Source organism: Glycine max, chromosome 7 (assembly GCF_000004515.6).
Source record: "Glycine max cultivar Williams 82 chromosome 7, Glycine_max_v4.0, whole genome shotgun sequence".
NCBI classification, from domain to species: domain Eukaryota; kingdom Viridiplantae; phylum Streptophyta; class Magnoliopsida; order Fabales; family Fabaceae; genus Glycine; species Glycine max.
This window is the reverse complement of record NC_038243.2, coordinates 334,900-349,932: the sequence shown is the minus strand read 5'-3', so window position 1 is coordinate 349,932 and position 15,033 is coordinate 334,900. Positions and strand designations below refer to the sequence as shown.

Sequence of the window (15,033 nt, the reverse complement as noted above, 5' to 3'; positions counted from 1 at the left end):
GTGAATCATGGCTGGCATTCGTTGTTTAGTAGGTAACTCGCTCTTGTTCCTCCATTTGTCTTGCAAACTTTCTGTCGCACAAATAACTCTAAACTAAGCACTTCCATACACAAATTTTCTCTCCCAGAAGAAATATTTTCATTTCATTTCGAGTAAAAGTAAAACACAGTTCCTGATCCATGGCATCTCGCCGCCGCATGTTGTTGAAGGTCATAATCCTCGGAGACAGCGGGTACCCTTCTTCTTCTTCTTTTAATTTCATAATTTTATTTTAAATTTAATCAACAGAAAATGGGTTAAATCATATAGTCTGGCCAGAAGAGAATAAGGGTTGTTGCATTTATCTTCGAAATTTATAGTTTTTATTCAAATTTCCGATCTTTTGTTTGGATTCCTGAAAACATGAAACTTCCTTGTGTGTAAATTAGCTTATTGGAAGTATCAGAAAAAGAAAAATGGTTATAGATTCTATAGATTTGCAAATTTCTAACATAGGTTAGCTTTATATCATGCCCATGCATACCAATATTTGAAAGCTTATGATGCCAGTTGGATGCAATTTCTGTTTAGTTAAGTTATTCACCATGATCTCTCTGCTAATTGGCATTTTTCTTTTTGGCAGGGTTGGTAAAACATCACTGATGAATCAGTATGTCCAAATCTCAGATTTTACTTTTAAATGTCTTATTTATGACTTTCGGGAAATCTCTGGTGTCTATTTTTCTAGTTGATTTCTGTTAACATGATCATTATTTTCTCCCCTTACATCTAGGTATGTGAATCGTAAATTTAGTAATCAGTATAAGGCAACCATCGGCGCAGATTTTCTTACCAAGGAAGTTCAATTTGAAGATAGGTTGTTCACATTGCAGGTGAGAGATACACGAACATACTTTTTCCTTTTGGGATAAAAAATATGTCGTCTTTTGTGATGTGTTCTCCAGTTAATTACAATTACCTGCTGCTGCTGATCTGTTTTGAATTGAGCTGTTATGTTATTCAATCTCATATCACCACCTATATAATTTAAATCAGTTTTTGCACAGCTCATCAATTTATTTTTTATTAGCTCTATAAAAACTTTTATCCCATAGATTCACTAAGTGGCTCATGGTGCTGTTCAAGTGAATGTAACTAGAGTGTCTTCTATTCTCACAAGTATTTGAATTTCTTTTTAAACCTTACTATTCTTAGTTAATAATATAAATGTCTTCACTTCTTCCTCCTATATTCTTGTTTTTTTCCATACAATTCATTTGACGGCATCTGATGATTGTTGGGACTAGTACTTGACACTTTCTTCTTGATAAAAGGTCAATATTCGGTTGTATTTTTTGCTGTCATATTGATTAAGCAGTTCTGTATTCTGTGATCCGTTTGAAGTTTATGGAAGAGAGATTAATCATTTAAAATTGAGATGTTCTCACCATACATGCAGATTTGGGATACTGCTGGTCAAGAGCGGTTTCAGAGTCTTGGCGTGGCTTTCTACCGTGGTGCAGATTGCTGTGTCCTTGTTTATGATGTAAACGTCATGAAATCCTTTGACAACCTTAACCACTGGCGAGAAGAATTTCTTATTCAGGTAATTTATGGTATCTCCATATCACCTTTATTGAAGATCAGAGAGAAACTCATGCAAATATTTTATTTTCAGGCTAGTCCATCTGATCCTGAAAACTTTCCATTTGTTGTGTTGGGAAACAAAATAGATGTTGATGGTGGAAATAGCAGAGTTGTAAGTTACTTCTCTTCTCATGGCATAAGGTGCTGATTTGACCTTCATAAAATTCCTGTGTTCAATTATCTGTGGTGAATAAGCTTTCTGCTATAGACTATAGTTGTGAGCAGATATGATTTAGGCTACTCTCTTTTCTTATGCATATTCACCTTGTGTTTGGTGGTTATTTCTACATGCATCCGTTCCTTACGACCTCTTTTGTTGCAGATTTCTGAGAAGAAAGCAAAGGCATGGTGTGCTTCAAAGGGAAACATACCATACTTTGAGACCTCAGCAAAAGAAGGATTTAATGTTGAAGCTGCTTTCCAGTGCATAGCAAAAAATGCACTCAAGAATGAACCTGAAGAAGAAATGTGAGCATTCCTAAACTCTTTTTAAGTTTTCTTTATGCATGGTATTATTCAGTAATGATTTACAATTATTTACTTCTAAAAGTTCCAAGTGTAATAGTTTACATTTTACTCATCACAAAGCTAAAGTGTATTTTATGTTGATTGTATCAGGTACCTGCCCGACACAATTGATGTTGGTGGTGGTGGACGACAGCAGAGATCTACTGGCTGTGAATGTTAAAGTGCAGAGAATTCTATGGACTAGCTTTAGTTGCTTGTTTTTTGCCAAAATACAAGCGATCCTCATGGATTATTAGCCTGCAAGTACTTTATTACCTATGCAAAACCAAGGACAAAATTCCAAATTTTATTTTGTATCTATCTAGTGGATTAGATGTCCAACATGTTTATTTTTCTTCTATTTATTCTTCTTTATCTTTAATGTTTGTGACAAATGTTCCTCCATGTCAGGAAATGTATGTTGAAAATTGTTTTGTTCGATTGAGTTATGACATTGATGTTCCTAGTTTAACTATGGTTTTAAATTAGGGTATAAATTACCCCTTCTGGTTCCGGACTTCCTCAACAGTCAACATGCTATACTTTTTATTTTTCGGGTCCCGTTAACCAGTATGAATTCAAAATATAAGTTTTTTTTTTAATATTGGAATTCATATTGAGAATACATTGAAAATCACGGAAAAGATATATTAATGACACTTTTTAATAAAAACTTCAAGTTTAAATTCCTTAACTAGTGTCTATTGATTAGCATTTGTCTTTTTTGTGTTACTTAACCTTTATTTACTTTGGATTAAAGTGTAACCGTTAACTTTTGGGTCAAAGCTAATGTCCGTAAAGTTTGTCACTTAACTTCACTTTATTTTTAGAACTAAAGAAGTGTTTGGTGGGAGATAAGTTTTTTATTTTTCGGGAATCATTGGTTGAAAATTTTAATTTTATATGTTTAATATGCATTTTAGAAAAATATTATTCTTGAAAAATGATGTTTTCTGATAATGTTTTTTAATCATTTTTTTTAAACTTTCTCACAATGAAGGTTAGAATTTTACTTTCTTAAGTTTATTTTTTTTTACTATAATAAAAATATCATGTCATTTTTTATTAAATTATATAATTAAATTATATAATGTGATAAATAATTAAAATAATATACATAATTCTTTAATTCCTAAGAAATTTATTTAAAGATACTCAATGTTCAATCAAACAAATCTTATTCATTCTCGATAAACATAATTCTTGCTCATAAAAGGACTTATCTGCTGCCCAACGTCCCCTAAGGCAAAAGTATTTTAGTTTTCTATCAATGCTAACCTTAACATTTTTGTTTTGGGTTGACAATAGTATTTTTTAGTGCAAATTTGTTAGAAACTTAAACTGTGTTGAATCATACACAAGGAGGCGTGTAAAAAATAGTTTTTATTTTGTATCATTTGCTGAAAATCACTTTCATGATGAAAAATGGGTGAACACCACTTTTATGAAGAAAAAAAATGGAGATTGATATTTCACTTATTGAAAGGAGGCTTGCAGACTTCAATTTGTGTAAGATTGTGTTGGGTAGCAAAAGGACACATGATTAGAATCGTTCTCAACAGAATTTTTATAGAAAGTTGCTTGTGACACTTTACCGATGATTAATAATATAAGATGTTGGCTTTGTAGAGGATGTAATGCGTCTTTTATTTGACAGACATGTGTAATTGTCCTTCACTCACGGACAAGGATAAAGATTTTTCGCAGTACCATATCTCAACCTTGATTCCATCAAAATTATATAATCACGCACAAAAAAACTAAACCTTGCACATCATAGTTAACGTAGAAAGCAATGAGTTATACTGCATGTACCGTTCTAGTAATAGCACCCGTGTGATGTAAGACAAAGAAGTTGTATTACATATAATTTAAAAATATAAAACATGATCAAATAGATAGTAAAATTCGGAACCTTTGGGCCACAAGAAAACTACTGAAATTCTTACACTTTGTTTTCAAATAGATAGTACACTATAAACATTGAAAACATAGTATCTTTCGAGCAACAAGCTCTGTGTCTGTTTGCTGAGTTTAGCGTTTGCTTTTCATCATCTCGGTTAAAATTTGAAAATAAGAAAACAGAACAAAAACAATTTAAGACTATTTTTTTTCAAAAATATTCTATTTTCATTTCTTGTTTCCACACATAACTACAAAGACGTTACTATATTATCACCTTGTTTCCTAATTACATTATTTCCAAAGTAAAATTTTAAAATACATTATTTCCAAAGAAAACCTTGCTGAGTAATTGCACTAAGTTTATCAGGAAAAGATCTGTACATCTAGTCGTTTTCAAATGGTAGAAGTTGATATACCTCAATCCATGTTTGAGGAAAAAGGTAGGCAGCTTCGTGGAGCCAACCTACTAGAAATACAGGTATTAATTGCAAGATGCATCATTTTCAGGTCAATCAGGCAACTTGGATTCTAAAATTTTTGCATTTATTCATATGATTTAATGCAAACAAAAAAAATCCCACCTCTCAGGCAAAAATGAAACTAAATGAGCAGCAGCTGCCATCTCTATCAAGTGCAAAGGCTGTGAACGAATATCATGAGCATCAAAAGGAAAATATAACTAACTTGATAAAACAGAATCTGGTTGTTGGTGATATATAATTGAGATTCTCTATATGTAATATGCAGTTTACAACATTAGAGAGCAAAAGGCCTAAAAGACCACAAAATAACAACTGTTAGCAACAAATATGACAGATTATGAACAATGCGTCAACCCATCTTTGCTGCATATTCAGCAAATTATCAGCATTCAGCAGGACCACTATTTCTCTGGGGAGAACAAAAAAAATACACGAGTCTTCTTTGTTAAAACAGCTTTCAATCTCAAAAAGATAAAACTGTCAAAGTTAGCAAGAAGCCATCTTCAATCAGATTGTTTTGCACTGTTTTGCACCTGTAACGGAAAGTACAAGATTTATAATTTGATTTCAGTGTGGCAATAAAATATCACAACCTCTCTCTGCAGGCCTTGTGAAGACCGATACTCTACCATATGATCCATATTTACCCATCACAACTAAATAAGTGTTGATATATTGCATTGGATTTAGACAACAGTTAACTTTTAGGGTAATGCTACACTGCAAATTTTTTTCCGTCCAAGCATGGCAAATCATTTATAAAAATTTAGGAAGAAAAATAGTGATTGTGTTACATTTTTCATTTTGAAAAGAGGTTTTATATACCTTTTTCCACACCTTCCCGTTCATAGAAATCAAGAAATCAAGTCCACGAGATCCACTAAACAAGTAGGCCATGACATTAGGAGGTATAACAAAGGAGGAAGAAGGCGTATCCATGTTCAACACAAAAGTCCTCACTCTAGTGAAAGGGGATGACCGACCATCCAGTAGATCAGGAAACGTAGCTAGAACCTGAGAATAGGAAATATGACAGTTACAGACAAACAAGGATTTAGTTCAAACTTCAAATTACACAACTATTAATCAAAATAATCATATTTGACATATAAATATGTACTTACATCAATGATATCAGGTGATAAGGATACAAACTGGGCATTCCCCATCACTTGAAACAATTCAATCAACTGAAGCAGTGAATAAGTGTCCTTAGCCAAACAGCCCATATCAATATCCACTTCTTCTATAAAAGGAAGGTCCCCCTCAATAGAAAAATCATAGAGATCAAAGTCACAGTATGTAAAAGATTGGAGCTTTGGCGTGAAAAGCTGGATGGTACAATCAGAATCAAACATTTCATCTACTCTCATCAGGGCAATGCTCAACAGGGTGAGTTTGGGGGCAAAGATTTTAAACCTCTGGAATCCTCCATAGTACTGACAGCGATGAAGATACAAGTGCTTCAGATTAAGACAATCCCTAAAAGGGTCGAGAAGCTCTTCCAAACCGCACTCAAACCGACAATCGAAAAGGTGCAAGTGCGTGAGAGATAAGAAGTCAAAGGTTGTGGTTTCAGTGGATATGTGAGCAAGTTTGAGGGTAGTGAGAGATTGACAAATAGAGAGTTGAGGAAGCTTCCCTACGATGCATTCAGCGACGATGTAGAGACCCTGAATGGTGATGGGTGGTGTGAGGGTAACATGGTCAATGATGGAATCTACGATGTGCGTGTGCCCATCATCAAGTTCATGATCTGTGCACGCAAAGTTGAGGACGGAGATGTTGCTGGAAGCATCTCTGCGAGACAGAAAATGGTCCACGAAACACTGGAAATGGAGAAAATCGTCGAAGGAAGAGTCGAGGAAGTTGAGGACTGGTAGGGAAGTCCAAACGTGCCTCCATCGCTTGCTCAAAACGCACGTTTGAACCGCTGATTTTGCGTCCAAAGTGGAAAGTATGCGATGAAGCACTTCATCGGGTAAGTTGCTCACTCTGTCCTCCTTCCTCTTGTTGTTTTTCTCTAACTTTGAAGCTTCTCTGACTTCCGTCTTATAAATGGACTCTCTTCCCTTCTCCATGCCTTCGTCTGTTTTTCTTCTTCTCTCTTAGACGAGGCAATTTGTAGAAACTCATTTCATTTTATACATATTTTTACATCTCTTATAAAAACAAAAATTTCATGACGTTACTCTTTCACTTTAATAACTTTTTGTATATGTTTTGTTTTTATTATTTCAAACATTCAATTATAAACTTTTATTCAATAGGTTAAGTTATAAATATTTATAAAATTTTAAAACCACCTTTTTAAAATCTCTTTGTATATATTTTATTTAATTGATCTAATCATTAAGCGAAAAACTAAAACTTGTTATTTAATAAACCAAATTTAAAGTTTTTATTATTTTTAAAATCATTTTTACTTTATTAAATAAATTAACATATATTTTAAAAAATAGAACTAAATATTACTTGTAAATTTTTGTGATTAAGGTTTTGCTACATTCACATGAGAAAATACAATCTATCAAAAAAATCTAAATTTTTTATTTTTATTATGTGTAAAATACTCTTAGGCCAACCAGTACTTTGATTTAAGAGACACATATAATCTTTCATTCAAGACAATAACAATAACAAAAAGATCATAGTAATTATAAATTTCTAGTTTATCTATAATGTACATGATTGCTTTAAAATATTCAAGAGGTAGATTGATACAATTTTAAATATATAGAAAGATATTAAAGAGGATAACTCCAAAAAAATAAAATTCTAAGATAACTTAATCCTTTCTTTTAAAAAACAATTGATCAAATTCCTATGAATTTAATTTTTCAAAACTACTTTATATTTTTTAATTAACATTTACTTAAAAAAATATATCCATCTCATGAAACTAAACAAATAGACACCATTGTCACTTCTTACATATAAATGGAGATTCTTTCTTTTATCCATTTAAAATTGTTTTTCTTTTTTTTTCTCTTTATCTCTTTTGAAACGTTTCTAAAAGGTCATTTAATTTCTCTAAAAGCACATTTAATTTTTATTTATTTATTTCGTTTCACTTGAATCCATCCTATTAAAGTATATGTCTTTTCACATCTCTTATGCTTTTACTCTCTTCACTCTCTCTCTCACCCAATTCTCATTTAAATATTCGTCTCTAATGAAATGATGAATTTCACTCTCCTTAAATGCATCCAGTATTATCTTCAAAATTAAAATATATTTCTAACATGCATTTGAGATATGGATCTTATGCTTTTAATGTGAACTAAATGATTTAGCTTTATTTCTTATCTCTTTCAATAAATCATTTTCAAAGTCTTTAGTTTTAACTTTAATTTGAATATTTTTTTAAAAAAATCAATAATTGATAAAAACATTATATCACAATGTAAAATATTTATCATAAATCTAAAATATAAATTTATATGTTAATAATATTCATTTATTACAAATTTTAATTATATAAAATAAACATTCATTATGTTCAATGCACTAGCTAAATTATAATTTTTTTGTGATGTTTCTACTTTGTATTGAAATCAAAGAGAAGTGATATATAGAAGGAGATTGTTATTGACCTCATTGGAATTGCTTTTAGCCCCCTACTAAGGGGCAAACAACTTTTTTTTTTTATTTCGAGAATGTTTTTCTCACAAAATCATGATTATGTTGGCTAAAATGCACAATGACACCATGATTTTGTTGCATATCCAAATTCATCTTCCTAATCACAACGGAATCATGATTCTATTGTACATCTTTTTGCCCTAAACATAGCTACGGAATCGTGATTCCATTGTTATGTTTTTTTGCACCCCCTTATCATAACAAAATCTTAATTTCGTTGTGTAATTTATTTTTATTACAATGAAATTGAGATTTCATTGTAATTAGTTTTAGCACCCCATTATCATAACAAAATCTTGATTTCATTGTACGTTTTTTTTTTAAATTGAATAAAAAAGGAAATAAACAACGAAATCTCGATTTGTGTTTCCCTCTACCCAAAAACCTCAACCTCTAAAGTCACATATATCTGAGTCACTTCTACCTTTACCAAGTAGAGGTGATTCAGAAAGAGGTGGCATTAAAGGTAGATTCAATTGTGCATTTTTTTATGTAAGAAAAATAGACAAAGAAATAGTGTTCACAAAGAGAAAAAATTTAAGTATTAAATAAAATTTCATAGGAATGTTTACCACATACTATATATTGAGATACACATCCATAAAATTAATTGGATGCACATTGAACGTTTAAAATTATTTTAATCCTTATAAAAGTCTGCTACATATTAAAATCCTTTAACCGATTGAAATTGTATTGAGTTGAAAGCTTGAATGCATCTCATGTAAGGCTTTTGCCATGAATAGTCTTTGGGTGTGTAATATCTTCTCTATTGTGATACAACAGGAGAAAATAGACAATTATCCCTTAAAAAAACTACATTATCGTACAAAAGATGAAATTAGTGAATAAATCAATATTAACTTACAAAAGTAAATGGAATCTTTAATGGATAATGTATACTTGAACGCAATGATTTCCATTGACAAATCCAATTAAAATTGTGAATGTATGTATACATGATTTTGATGATGTCAAAGAAGAATCTAACAAGGCTACTTCAAATTATAAGCATTTGCTTCAAGAATAATTCAAGATTGCTTCAACAAACAAAGCCTTGTTTCAAGATTCACTAAAGACCAAGTCTTGTCTTAAAACAAAGTGCTTTCAAGACATGCAAGGCTCTGGTAATCGATTACCAGGAGATGTAATCGATTACCAGAAGACAGGGTTGAGAAATAGCTGTTGAAAAATGTTTTGAATTTGAATTTTCAACATGTAATCGATTACCATATGTCTGTAATCGATTACCAGCAACGAAACTTTGGAAATTCAAATTCAAAAGTCATAACCCTTCAAATTATAACTGTGTAATCGATTACACAAACATTGTAATCGATTACCAGTAGAAAGTTTTCAGAAAATCTGCCAACAGTCACATCTTTTCATTAGATTTGTGAATGGTCATCAAAGGCCTATAAATAGGTGACTTGGGCACGAATTTTAGACATAGAGAGTTTTGCTGGTCCAAAATGTCTTATCCTCTCAAAAGAAAATGAGAGAGATTCCAAGAGAACTTCATTGTCAAATGCTCTCTCAAAGAACTCTTGGGCAAACACTTGCACATCCATTAAGAGTTCATCCATGGATCTTCATTGTAATATTCTTCTCTTGAAGAGAGAATTCTTCTTCCATTCTTCTTATTCAATGAGATTGGTTAAGAGACTGTAAGTCTCTTGTTGTAAAGGATTCCTGAACACAAGGGATGGGTTGTCCCTGTGTGGTTCAGACTTTGTAATGGATTTTACAAAGATAGTGGAAATCTCAAGTGGGTTGCTTGAGTACTGGATGTAGGCACGGGAAGTGGCCGAACCAGTATAAAATTGTGTTTGCATTCTCTCTTCCCTTATCTCATTTATGTTATTGCAATCAATTTTGCCTTGCATGTTTATAGAATATTATTAAATTGATTATTGTTGCTTCTTCTGCATTCGAAGCATATCCTTCTTAAGATTATTGAGGCCACAAGGTCCAACAAAAATAAGATGGGACGAAACGGGTGCTAGACTCCTAAGTGGAAAGAAGGTCCAACTTTGCAGCCTGAATAAGTGTACCAATACAACATTGTACCAACTAGCAATGAAATAACCCATGTCAGGAATGGTCATCCACTTTGCTTTGGATATTGAGTTACATTCAACATACAAAGTGATTATTAATTTCAACAATCTTTCTTTTGAGCTAAATAATTAAGCATAGAGAGTGTGTCATGTTTGAAGTTCCTAAATCAAATATTGACAAACAAGCTACCAAAACTCCTCACCATGGCCTAGCAAAGTTGCAATTCCTCTGTAACCACGGTTTCCATCTGATGTGACATCTTTAATGCTTATAATATATCGTTGCAACTCATCAAGAAATTTATCCATATAATGATCCATTTTTGTCTTCTTCTTGTCACAACCAACCTTGCGAGCCATAGTTGGAGTTCCCAAACTACCAACCATCGTACTTATTTCATCGAAACACTCCCGTATTGAAGGTTCACGTTTGATAGATTTCATAGACTTCAGTTCACCCTTTGTTTTAACTTTCTCTAGAGGGGAACATGTTGAAGTGGTATCCAGAAATGAAAGTTCATGGAATTTAGTCTTCAAGGTGATTTTACCGTGCACGTCTAGTTGTGAAAATCTCTTTAACAATGCAACAACCTGATGTGTCAAGGTTAAGTTCCCTCAAGAGTCACTCGCGTCTTCTAAACTACGAATGGATAACATCTTCCAATGTACATGAATGAACTTTAAGGGAATGAAGTCATATATATTGATAAATTGTTTAAGTTCAAAGGCACATGGTAGACCGTGAGAAACTTTAACTGTGCAGCCACAAACAAAATTGTTAGTGCCTACGATGTCAACCCATTACAACTCATGGAAAATGATGTCTTGTGCTTCTCTTAATACAAACCTACGTAACTTCTTATATATCGGGAATTAAATATGTGATCAATCATATTTATGCTTTTCTGAAATGAAGCCTTAATCATTGTACGCTGGAAGACAAGTATGTTATTCATTGTATCCCAACAACTACACAAATTTCCCATGCAATCATGAAATAACTTCTTCAATCTCGCATGTGTGCCTTCAACCCTATTATGTAACAAAATGAAATGTAAAAAAATAATTTTAATTTAACAAAATGAAATGTAAAAAAAAAAAACAATGTCAAATAATTAATGTGCCTATTTGTTGTTGTGTTTCCATGATGCATCACCCGATCAAACCATGCTTGTACAAACTTCTCCTTAAAAGGCGTCAACCACGTATTTTGGACATAGTCAACAAATGCTTTATAATGTGTGCATCGATTTGTAAAGTTTTTCAATAATTTATTATACAATTATTTATTCGGAGACGGTAACAATAGTTCTTAAGCATCCATAATATTTTGCCATTTTTCAACCTTATCCATGAGGATTTTGCATTTTGCGTTGACATTCCTTGTAACGTGGAACACACATAACAAGTTGGTTGAAGAAGGAACACAATCTCTAGTGCATTTATAGAAACAAGATTTTTATCACTAACAATAACTTGAGACAATATATCATTTTTCACAAACAATCCTTTCACCTTAAAGCCCATTCAAATTATCTGATATCTCAGAAATTAAATAAACAAAGGCAACAACGAAAGTCATTTTTTATTGAAGTGATACCAACAATTGCTAGCATCAGAAGACAATATTTGTTTGTTTTGTAAGTTGTATCACTAATCAACATTGTTGGAAATGAATTCAGAAGTTTGATGGGATTTGGATGTGCCCACAATATACCTCTGATGACATCTTCATTGTCTAGTTGTTTAAATCAGTAAACATATTCATCACATTCTATCAACTTCATCAAATGTTGAATTTTCATTCTTGGTCCCCTTTGTTCGCGATGATATCTTTGACGTTCATTGTATAAGATTTTGATGGTGTTGAGATTTGTCTAGTCTTGATCTTTGATTTTCAACAAAATTTGACTAGGCTTCACCATGATTTTGGTCAATTGGTTAACTTTTTTTTCATTGCTTAAACGACCAACATATGAATGACCTAGTAATGTTATCTTCACTTTTATGGTTATGGAAACCACATTATACCGTAACTCTTCATCCTATGGTCTCATGGACCTTCCATATAATTTAAAAGGACACCACATTTTTTGATTTCAGTGGACTTGCATACTAACTTATTTTTGTACTGTTTGTACGTCTTTCCCTTTTTTTGCAACCCAATAGAACATGTGTTTTTTTTTACTTACTTCTGACTTATGAATCACAACCACAAACATGTGCTCTTTTCCCACATGTCAATCCCAATTTAATAATTCATTACGCTCTTGAAAAACTTAAAAGAATAAAAAAAATTATCCAATAACAAAACACATAGCTTCACAAATCACAAACACATAAAAGTCATCAAATATACTTCATTAGTCATGACATAACTAGAAAAGTCATAATAGTTAGGTTGTGACTGCATTTTAGTATCTTCACCGCCCACATTTTCATCATTATCATTCTCCATATCATTATCATTAGGTTTGGCTCCATATAAAAGGTCGGGTTGGTAAAAGAATTGGCTTCTATCATCCATATTTTCCCATCCATCTAGCATTGTAACCTCATCAAATATAAATGTATTCTAATCCATTAACTTACCAAAGTAATACAAAAAACTAGTTATTTCTAAGAAAAAAGTGTGTACTGCATAATTTGCAACACAAACGAAATCAAAATTTCATCGTGCAATAAGTTTTGTTACACATGGTTCTGTTGTGTTACATGAGGGGTAAACTCGTAATACAATGAAATCATAATTCTGTTGTGTAACAAAAAATCTCAAAAAAAAACCTTCAACAACAAGTGCAAAGAGTGAATAGAGGAAAAAAAGAAAAGAGGGAGGAAAGAATGAATACACGAAAAAAGGGAAGGATGGAGTATTTTAGTTGAGATGAGAAAAAGTGAGGTGATAAAAGATAATTTGATAATTACTGGTATAAACAAAAATAATTTGGTAGGGACCAATAGTACTCTCCCTCCATTTACACATCCAATAGGCCCAAATATCTCAAATGGCCTTTTTTGCGGTTCTCATTTTTTAAAGGCTTACCGGTTCCATTAACTTATGTGAAATTCCTCTAAAAAAACTTCTGCGAAATTAATCATTTATTAATTATTAATTGTCAGTATATAAAAATAAAGTTTCACTGTGTAGGTAAATGTCGCATAATATTATATTTATTCCCTTACTGAAATGTGATTTTTTTATTTTCCAAACTTACGAAAATATAAAATTCTAATGATTAAGTGACTATAACAAATATATATTCTGATTTGAATTAATCAAGATGATTATAGGTGTTTTAGTTAAAAATGTTTTAAATTAATATATTTGATAATTACATTATCTTTAGATGCATAATTCATTTAATTAATGTAATTACTATTCTTTTTTACAAGATAACATAGCAAAATAAAACACTAACTACGAGAAAAAGATAATCACGTGTAATCTATTTTTAATATATTATGAATCATAATCTTTGTTTATAGTCATTTTATCCGACTAGGTCAAAACTATCTTTGTGAATAATATCTGTGATTTCTACAAAAATTCCAAATAATTATTCTTATTGCTTTTAGTGTTGTTCTTACCTTTCAACTCACTAATTTAATTTTAGTATTCTAGTAGTTTCTTTTATAAAAAATTTATAACTTACTTAAATGCATATAAGTTAGTTTTAATATATTACGAATAGTGGTTTTTATTACTATTAACATTTTTTAATTTTTCTAAATTCTAATTAATTATATCAAAAAGATGAATACTATACTCTCCTTTTTTAAAATTTTAATAGTTATTATAGATATTTAGCTGAATTGATTTAGACTATACAACTTCAAACCTTGCAACATTATTTTCTTGTTAATATTAGACACAGCAAATCAAAGAATTCACCTTAAAAGCGAATTCCATGTCTCATTATGTAAGAAATATGGCCTTTTCTTGACGAAAGTTTTATGGGTGAGTCTATCAAACTTTAAGTACACTATTCTCTCTAATTCTATGCATTTTATCTACGTACACTAATAACTTGTGTCGTAGTACTCCACCAATTACCAAAATTCAACTTCTACAAGATCAACCGACATTTTTTAATATCTATTTCATTCTTACCTTAAAAGGATGCGAAACAATTAATGATAATTAACAAGTACTTGATAATTTGACATTATCATGTATTTTTTTAATATTATACTATACTTTTAAACTTTTTAATTTCAATAACCCAATTTGTTTAACCTGCTGATTTAAGCAAGCTGAATCAGGTTGATCATGACTTGAATTTATCTCACTGTTAATGTAAGTTAGATTGGATTAATTCATTTTAAGCGAACTCGAAATTCCAAATTAGAATTAAAGATTACTTATTCGAGGGTATAGGTCTCTTTCACTTAAATCAATATAGGTTAATATAATTCTTTTTAAATAATAAAGTTTAAAAAAGTAATTAGTAATAAAAGAGTTTGAAAAAATGTGTTTCAAACAATAGATTAGTAATTTCTTAAAATAAAACAGGATAAAACTTACAAACATTAACATAAATACATTTCTTAGAGTGTGTTTAGATATCCGTGTTCAACGTAAAAAAATACGTTTTCTTAGACATCCCCCCAACACAGAATCAACACAATCTGCTGCTTCTTATAAAAACGTGTTAAAAATTGAGGAAGTATGCTTGTTATGTCCAATAGAATATTGTACTGCATGCATGCCAATGCCAAAAATACAGAAAAAAACAATAGTTTGTTTGGTGCATATTGGTGTACCCGCACCACAAAGGAAGTTTCCACGAAATTTCCTAGCTTCTTCA

General features: G+C 31.3%; 2 protein-coding genes across 4 annotated transcripts; one reads left to right on the top strand and one right to left on the bottom strand.

The window, feature by feature from the left end:
* Positions 1–2,646, top strand: LOC100783389 (ras-related protein Rab7). Of its 3 annotated transcripts, XM_003529524.5 has the most exons (7): positions 4–232; positions 623–649; positions 773–872; positions 1,439–1,585; positions 1,658–1,738; positions 1,949–2,094; positions 2,245–2,646. In XM_003529524.5, exons 1-7 carry the CDS (start codon positions 180–182, stop codon positions 2,312–2,314), a joined length of 624 nt encoding a protein of 207 aa, XP_003529572.1. In that variant the 5' UTR covers positions 4–179; the 3' UTR covers positions 2,315–2,646. The 3 variants fall into 3 exon arrangements, with proteins under 3 accessions (XP_014633090.1, XP_003529572.1, XP_006582994.1); XM_014777604.3 differs by lacking the exon at positions 2,245–2,646 and having other exon boundaries at positions 1–232; positions 1,658–1,767; XM_006582931.4 differs by having other exon boundaries at positions 1,439–1,738.
* Positions 2,647–4,726: 2,080 nt separating this feature from the next.
* On the bottom strand, positions 4,727–6,659 carry LOC100779795 (FBD-associated F-box protein At1g66320). The gene is made up of 3 exons (XM_003529517.5): positions 5,645–6,659; positions 5,346–5,534; positions 4,727–5,053 (listed from the first exon to the last, which is right to left on the bottom strand). Exons 1-3 carry the CDS (start codon positions 6,599–6,601, stop codon positions 5,024–5,026), a joined length of 1,176 nt encoding a protein of 391 aa, XP_003529565.2. The 5' UTR covers positions 6,602–6,659; the 3' UTR covers positions 4,727–5,023.
* Positions 6,660–15,033: the final 8,374 nt, after the last annotated feature.